Source organism: Cygnus atratus, chromosome 2 (genome assembly GCF_013377495.2).
Source record: "Cygnus atratus isolate AKBS03 ecotype Queensland, Australia chromosome 2, CAtr_DNAZoo_HiC_assembly, whole genome shotgun sequence".
NCBI classification, from domain to species: Eukaryota; Metazoa; Chordata; class Aves; order Anseriformes; family Anatidae; genus Cygnus; species Cygnus atratus.
Genome location: NC_066363.1, coordinates 148,929,621 through 148,938,338, shown reverse-complemented (window position 1 = coordinate 148,938,338; position 8,718 = coordinate 148,929,621). Strand labels below are relative to the sequence as shown.

The 8,718-nt window shown below is 47.0% G+C and overlaps 1 protein-coding gene across 2 annotated transcripts in view; it reads left to right on the top strand.

Moving 5' to 3' along the window:
- The first annotated feature begins 1,163 nt into the window (after nt 1-1,163).
- TMEM65 (transmembrane protein 65) overlaps nt 1,164-8,718 on the top strand; it is a 34,008-nt gene continuing 26,453 nt past the window's right edge. Inside the window, exons 1-2 of one of the 2 annotated variants that reach the window (XM_050709054.1) lie at nt 1,164-1,647; nt 4,446-4,685. In XM_050709054.1, the coding sequence (XP_050565011.1) occupies nt 1,299-1,647; nt 4,446-4,685 (589 nt within the window). In that variant the 5' untranslated portion in view covers nt 1,164-1,298. The remainder of the gene's footprint in view (nt 1,648-4,445; nt 4,686-8,718) is intronic. The other variant, XM_035556197.2, reaches the window with a different exon arrangement.

The window sequence follows — 8,718 nt, the reverse complement described above, 5'->3', positions numbered from 1 at the left end:
CATATAACAGGCCTTTGTGCCCTGTTGTCTGTATTTCTGCTCTCACTTTCTTCTCCCTCTCTACAGTACACATACTTTATGTAAATGTCCATAATATCGAACACACACCATACGTTAAATGCCTCTGTTTATTATGAGATCTTTGCTTTTGTACCACACGTTAGCTTTGCAGTGGTGGAATAGGAGAGAAAACTTCACTTTTGTTAAGAGTTTTAACTTCTCCATGTGGAGTGGCAGCCTCCAGACAGCCAAAAAAACCACCTGGACTGCTACCTGCCTCCAGAAGTGTGTTAGCTCAGTATTAAAAGAACTAGACACAGCCATAAGCTTCAAGTGGGTGCCTTCAGATGTCACTTACCTTGGTATTAAATTGGCTAGGCATATGACGAGCAATAAGCGAGCCCCTTGTGGTTGTGGTCATTTAGGTTCTTTGCAGTCTAATTATCAAATCTAATACCTGAAACACAGTGCTTTGAACAAACAGCACCTGAATTAACCCCTAGCATGGGGCATGCACAGAGCACTCACAACCCAGTTTTAAAAAACCCTCAGTTCCTGAGGGTTCAGTTCCTCAGTTGTAAACTGTGTTTGTCCTAAATGTGTATCTAAAAATAAAAAATAATTTAAAAAATCATCCTGCCTGCTTCAACTACAAATACTATACTCAACTACTCAAGTGCACTGAAGCAGAAACCGGTGTCGCAATGCCACAATACTTTAGAGCAAGGGCCTGGAGACCGGCAAAGCAAACCCTGCTGCTATTCTCACCGGCTTGGCATGAGCCTGGAGGCCAGCGTGTGGGCAGGGAAAACGTGTTGTTGCTGCAAGTAAATCCCAGTGGTTAACTGGTACCTTAGTAACAGGTACAGTATTAAGATTGGGGTGTGTGTGTGTGTGGGGGGGGGGTGTACAGTATTAAGACTTGGGGCGGGGAGGGAGGTTTGTGAGGGGACTCTTTCATGTTGTTTCACGTTATAACCGAGTTTCTTCCCGCAGCGCAGGCTCCTCTGAGCCAACCCCTCCTGGCCAGGCGCCTTGGGGCTAATCTCCCCCTCACAGCCGCCTCGCCCCGCGGCCGCCGCCCTTCGCCGCGGCTCCCCTCAGGACGGAGCCGTGCCCGCCCTGAGGGGGCGACCGAGGCCGCGCTGCCGCCCGGCGCCGCCCTGCGCCTGCGTGGCGCTGCCTCCTTCCCTCCCTTCGCTCCCTCCCTTCCCTCCCTCCATGGGGCCATGGGCGGCTGAGGCGGAGCGGAGCAGCGGCACCGCCCGGGCGTCTCGGGCGCCTTCTTCGCCTGCCCCATGTCGGCGCGGCTCGGCCGGGCGGCGCTGCTGCTGCTGGGGCGGCCGGGGGGCCCCGCTGCCTCCGTGCCCTCCTCGTCGTCCTGCCTGGGCTCGCTGCGGGCCCCGCCGCGTTGCTGCTGCCGCCGCCTGGGCAGCCTGAGCGGCGGCACCGAGGGGCTGCTCCTGCCCGGGGGGGCTCCGCCGCCGCCGCCCGGCCGGGCTCTGGGCACCCACCCCAAGAAGGAGCCGATGGAGGCGTTGAACACGGCGCAGGGAGCCCGCGACTTCATCTACAGCCTGCACTCCACCGAGCGGAGCTGCCTGCTGCGGGAGCTGCACCGCTTCGAGTCCATCGCCATCGCCCAAGGTGAGCGGTGCCGGTCCCGGCGTGTCCTCCCGCGGGGTGCCGGTGGCTCCGTGGGGCTGGCGAGGAGGAAGCCGGGGGCGAGGCGTCGAGAAAGCTGCGAGCGTGACCCACAGCTCCACATGGCCGCCCCACACGAGTTTAGTTTCCAGAACCATCCGCCCCGCCTTTGCCTTCACAGCTTCTGCCCCGTGGGGTTCGCCGTGTGCTGGCCGTCCCGTGAGGAGTTTCCGAAAGGGTGTGGGCGGCCGGGTTTCAGGACGGGAGTAGGAAAGTGTGTCATGTACAAAATCTCCCTGACGCTGGTACAGCGGTAAACGGGTTTCAGATCTCCAAAGAGATCCTGGGCTGCTGCTGCTGCTGCTCCGGGAGCTCGTTCAGGAGTTGTGCTGCCCTGCACAGAGGGCTGCCGGTGGGAGGATGCCTGCCAAGGATTGCTTGGCAGTAGTTCACCCTTCCGCGGGCAGGTATACGTGTGCTGGGAAGGTTTATAGGTGTGTCTTTGAGTGCAACGCCAGCTAAAATAATCCGCACTGATTTTTCCGTGATCCGACTGCTCTTTCCAGCTTGGCACTTTCCCATACACAAATCAAAAACATGACAAAATCAAATCCCGTTGATTGCAGCCTCGGTGCTTCTGATGCTCAGCTGTAATTTTATGGTACCTATTGCGGCTGAGATGACGGCAGGCACTTCAGAGCTCAGCGTGCATTTGATCTAGGCCTCTGTGACTTTGATAGTAGCGTGCCCTTGGAAAGGGCATTTCTGTGACTCGTAGCTGCTCTGTACATGTCTTGAGGAAATCTTAGAGTGGGCAGAAAACAGTTCCAAGGGGCAGCCGAAGGAGTGCTGCTTTCATGAAGAAGCAGAACCTTTTCAGGTACCTGTTCAGTGCTGTCTACAGTACACCTGCACGCAAACAGCAAGAGCAGTTCATGTAAATAGCTTATTTTAGGAGCAGTGCTACTGTTTTGCAGAGCACAAATTGGTTATATTTGTTTCCCAGTTAGAAAGCATGCTTTAAGCTGTCAATTGACGCTAACTTTTGAATACTAACAACTAACACTCTTCCTAAGGATCCTTGTCAGCATCTGAAAGGTTCTTGCTATAGGTTTTTGCACAAGTTTCTATCCCGACGGTTACTGCTCAGGTGAAAGTAGGTTGCTCACAGAGCTGCTGTATCACCAGAGGATCGTGTTGGGGATATCAAAACCTTTAAAATGTATTTCAGTATGTCTCAAGGTTTGTACGGAGATAATTCAACAGATGGTCCTATTTAGTATCTGGTTGCTCAGCTGCTGTTAGCTATAGTATGAGAGTCCTTTTCTATAAAGTACTGTGACTATCTGATAATTTAGGATCTGAAAGACTGAGTAACAAAAACATTAGTTTAAGTTCAGAGACATAACTGCATGTTACTTATGAGTAAACTGCGGATATATGTTGGTAGTGGAAATTGTCGTTCACTCGTGCCAGAAATTGTAACCGTTCATCTCACTGGGAGGAGAGTTACAGACCTGAGGTTTTGCTGAGCTTTGTAGCCCCACAGGTGAAGGTTGCCAAAGTGCAGTGATGCCATCAGACCTCAGTCTGTGGAGTCAGATTTTTGATCTTCCCAGCAGCTGGTGGTAACTTGATTTTTAGGAAACTAACTTCTTCCTTTAGCCAGCTCCATTCAGATTTTTTTACCTGACTACAGCATGAGCTGTCAGCTTTTCTCCCTAAGAAGTGATCTTTCTACACATGTTGTTGACAAAAAACATAACCAAGAAGAGCTTCTAGAAAGTCTTTTGAATAAAAATTAGCCAAAAAATACCTTAAACCTATAGTGTGTACCTCTTGTGTGTTCCATGATAGAGAACTAAAATCACATGAACGAGAGAGGTAACGTGGCACAGAAATCATTCAGTGCAGATGCAGGTGCTGTGCTTTTTTTAGAGGTGCCCACCAAAGCACTGGATTCTTTTTTGGTGTGCAGGTGTTTGAGCTGTCATGGGCTAGGGAGGGAGGGGAGGGCAGGGTCGATATTGACAGAATTCAGATTTTATGGGATGAAGGGAAGCAAATGTAGAGCCAGGCACTTCAGGATCGTCAGGTGTGCATCATCGCGCTCAACACCAGGCAGTGACAGAAGCGCACAAAGTGAGTAGAAGGGCTGCACTGGAAAGAAAATGACACGATTTCTGGGCTAGATGATGATACTCTGTGCTTCATGTGCTTTATTATGATTAGATAATGTTTTGTATGTTTGCCCTTGCCTGCTGTTAAAATGGTGACTGTGTAGGAATGATTTAACGAGGTGCACGGGCTGTGATTATGAGTAGCAAAGGGGAGGGATTTGCGCCCTGCTTTCCTAGTGCTTTCTCCAATCTATTAATGTCACTTCTATTCTTTACAATTGATCAGTTCAGTGTAACTAAAACGATTTGGGGAATGTTGTGTTTCTGCTCTTATCTTTTCATCCTGTGGCAGCATGCTGTAGCTCCAGGTAGTCGATGCTTTAGATCGGATTGCTAGTTTGATTTCCAATGAGGTGTGATCCGAATGCAGCCTTCAAATTTACTTGTCTGCCTGCTAAGCAAGTTCCTCTATCCTATTTCAGTCTGGAAAATCAGTCCTTCCTCAATCGTGAAATGCACATGCAGTTTTGTCACTCCGTGCACTTAAGTTTGTTTTGTGCCCGTGATCTTTTCATACATCTATATGGAAAGGGAGGTCTTAGTCCATACCCTTCTTAATGTGGTCCTTCCTGGGTTAAGTTTTGACCTTCTTCCTTCACTGCCTCTTCTGTGCCCTAACAGACCCCATAACAGCTCGGGGAAGCTGTCAGCAATATGGGGAGACCCGGGCACACCAAGAACCAAGTGGGGCCTGTTCCTCAGTCCATTCGCAGGCCTACCACCGGGAGGATGCAGTCCCATCAACTAATTGCCCTAGCGCGAAATATGACAGGACACACTATCTGTGGCCTCCCCTAATGGCAGAGGCTAGAGGGAAACCCAGCCGCTGCCGTGGCTGCTCCGCCGAAGAACGGTCCTCAGGTAGGTGAGCCGTAGCCATCCACCTTTGAGTTAGGTGAGTCTCGAGTGTTTTGATGCCTTAATGCCTCGGTTTGCCCTGTAGTCGCATAGCCTGTAGGTGGGAGAGGTTTGAGGCGGGGGCTTGGAACGGTTCCTGCCACCACGCGTGTCTTCTGCTTCCAGGTGCTGAGCGCTAGCGGTGGGTTTAAACGGTTCAGCCTCCGGAAAGCTGCTGAAAACTTGCTGTATGAACAAACACCGAATTGATTCTGTTTGTTGAATGTTTGTCTTCGGTCAGAAGGCTGCGTTGCTCGCTGATCTGTGAGCTCATGTTAAAGGATGGCTATCGAAGCTGGGCTTACCCGGCAGCCTGACTTCAAATACTAGGAAGCTTTTGCATAGGAGAACCTGGGCGGGAGAATATGAAACTGTATCTTGATGGAACTGTTTTTAAAAAGATATTCTGAGAAGTGTCCTGATTTAGACTATAATCTATATTTTGCTAACTGTCTTAGTCAAAACGTCACTAAATTGCTCTTTCTGAGGACTGCTACAAGACCTTCCCACCTGGATTTAGTTTTCTGTTTTCATTAAAGTCTTTTTTTTTCTTCCCTTCCTTTTTTCTTGGAAAGGTGAATAGGCTCTTGCATTTTCCCAAGAAGTGTTTCAGAACAGTTTTTTTTTTTTTTTTTAAATTTCAGCTTGTGTTTCTTGTAAGCATGTCAGCCGCAGCAGACGGAGATGATGAATGTGGACTTGAATACAAATATTTTCTGTTTTTCATAGTTACAGAAACACAGAAGTAGCAAATTAGTCGGTTCCTTTAAATTGCAGTAGTGCCACTCTCCTGTTTGTGGAAGTGGTGCTCCGTGATCAAGGCTTCGTTTTCTTGGCAACATAGCGAGTCCTCCTTCCCTTTGCTCCTTTCTTACATAGAGAGATGGAAGTATAAAAATCGTACTGGCAATGTGGAGGGTGACTTCATGCTTCTAACCTGTTGTACCAAAAGTGAGGGGTTTTAGAAGGAAGGAGAGGGGCTTACGTTCAGGTTTTCTGCCTGTAGTTTCCAGTGTATATTCGAAAATGATTCCTGGAAGCACTTAGAAGCAGTGCAGCAAGCCCAGTAAGCAGGAGGAAAATGACCGAAGGGTTTGACTTGCATAGGTAAGAAATAACTACACAGCAGACATGCTAAGGGTACTTCTGTTCTTAGAGCTGTGCTGGTTTAAAATATTCTTGAGCCAAAACGTAACGCTTTTCCACTAATAATCCTAACACAACCGCTATCTAGTGCCTCTCAGGTCGTGGAAGTGAGGGATTCAGTTATTTTTTTCACCTTTGTTGCAGAGATGGGAAAACAGTTCCTGTTAGAATTATGCATGCACATGAATCGCAATTCCTTGAAAACACCAAGTTGCATTTTATTTTTTAAATATTAGGGTTTTGTGATATGATTACAAAATAAAAGGCCTTCTGAAATGTAGGAGCTTGGAGGATTTCTGGTTGCTGAGGCTGTGTATGAACTGGAACACATGAAAAAAACTTAGTGCCGGTGTATTCTTGACAGCTGTTTTTGTTGGTTTAATGTCAGGTCTGCAGAATGCAGTCTCTAGCTAGATTCTCTCTGCAGGCACCACTATGTGATGCCCTATGTGACTTAATAAATAATCTGTCCAAACCAGTGCATTCTGGTAGAAGAATGTTCATAATTCCAAGTTTCTGTGTTGTGTGTGAAGAAGTTAGCGCTGCGGGTGAAGGGCGCCACCGCTGTATTCAGTCGGTCTGGCAGCTGGAGCAAGAGCTGCTTGAGGTAATTGCCAACTTTTAGCCAGTGTTGTGTGAAATCTTACTTTGGTGTCACAAGAAGCATCTCTGTTTTGTGATCTGGTGTGAAATCTATGAACTCTCTGGTTCCCTGGAGTAGCACAGGGAATATTAGAGCCTCGATGCCACTGCTTCCACAGTTCAGGGAGGAAAGTTAATTTGGAAGGCTGCAAATGCCATCGGGGACAAATGGATTTCACTGAAGTTCTTGGTCACTTCAAACGTGACCTAGTGTGAAAAACAATTCCTTTTATTGTGTGAGTCAGACGCTTTGTGCTAATATAAAGGCATCTGCCTGGTGGTTTAGAAACCACCCAGATCTTAGTACCTCTTTTCGGTACAGTGTAAGCTGTGTTAACAAAGCACGATTTGATCCTTCTGGCTTTGTTTGTCCTGTCTAAAAAGTGATTTTTTTCCAACGAAAAGTTAAGAGAACTCACCAGTTTGAGCGGGGGGAGAGAGAACAGCCTTGCTAGTGTGCTTTGGCACCCTATGGGGACAGCTCTCTGTCCACGACAGGCCAAATGTGTGCGGGTACGCCCTGAGCTGCGCGTGGAGATGGGTCATCCACCTCTGTCTTGCTGTGACCTAGGTCGCTCAACCGTTTCTTAACTTTGCTGTTTGATTGCTATTCTAGGAAAAGGTCTCCTGGCAGACTGCTGGTAAGCACGTAATTTGCAAGCTGAAGTGCTCTAGCAGGCTGATACAATGAGAAACTCTTACTGGCTTGCTTGTGTGCATACACAGAGGCTACTGCTAATCTCAGTGCCGAGTCAAAAATACTCAGTGATGAATGATGTGGTTCAGATGGAAACATACACCACTTCTCTTTTCGCTTCCCAAATTCTTTTTTTCCCTAATCCGTCAAGCCTTTTCATGAAGGCAGAGCGCAGGAGGAGTGCTGCAGAGACTGCTCATCATGTTCTTTAACATCTGTGTGTTGTATTTCCATACAGTGGTCATCTATGCAATACAAAGTATTTTGTCACCTGTGATGATAACTATTAGAAAAGACCACTCACCCCAGATGTTAGGTAATGCTAATACTGAATCCGTTGGCTTGAAATTGATGCCATTTTGCCAGCAAAAAGAGAACAGTGAGGCAGTTCTGAGTTGAACCTTTTCTGTAGTTGCTGTGATGCTAGTTTCCTTGAGATTTAGTGAGGAGAGGGAGAAATTGGAAGCTGTATTTTGTCCTGTAGGTGCTGTGGACTTCCATATATAGAACATTGAATGCAGAAATCCACCGTGGCTTTTCCAGGCCTTGCTGCTGAAGGACAGAGCTCTGCCTGCTGCTCTGCTTGGGTTGCTGGGGTTCACCAGGCGCTCCCCTTGTTGTCACAGTTGGGGTAGGTGTCGTTGGTGAAGTGAACCCTCCAGCTGCTCTGTCAGCTAACAAAGATGGGAGTTCCAGCCCCTTTTTGTCTCCAGATTGGATTCTCATTTATTATGAAATGTTGTTATTTTTTCTTTAGATTCTTTTCACTCACAGCCCTGTCTCCAAGAATGTGGATGCCCATTATCAGAAAAAGCAAAGTGCTTGGGAAGATGTGTGCGCTGCTTGATTGCCTTAAATAAGGGATTTCATGCTTTTGAAATCTAATTGAGAGGTATTCAGCAAGAAACCTTCCAAGAATGAAAGTATGGTTACAAAAACAAACAAAAACAACCAAACCACACAACTGAATGCCAAACCTCCGAAGTAAAAAATGCATGAACAAAATCTCATCTCCAAAATATACTCGTGGGTGGTAGAAAATCTATTTCCATTGTTCATTTTAGCACTGCTGTGTTGTATTTGTCAATCTAACGCTTCCTTAAGCATTATTCAAATTGAATGCTTATGATTTGTTTGGAATTTTTTTTTCCTCAAGTAACGGTAAAGCAGTAAACTTAAGTAGCTTAGGAGAGGCAGACTTTTCATCATGCTGTCATCTCAGTAACCACGTAGTATCTTACGGAAATTGCCTACTATATAGATTTTTTTTTCACAACATTTTAACTCAGAAAAAGTTTAGTGATTCTCTTTTTCTATTTCAAACTCTGTTTGTGAGGGTTATTCTACTCACGCTGACATAGGTAATACCTCAGGACTGGGCTGTACATATATTACTTAAGTATTGAAGGGACTGAGGTTTAATGCCATAAAAAAGGAAGCTGGTATTTGGTCACTCGTGGTAAAACTCTCCTGAAGTTGCTCTCTCAAACTGTCATATGTCACTGTAACTGT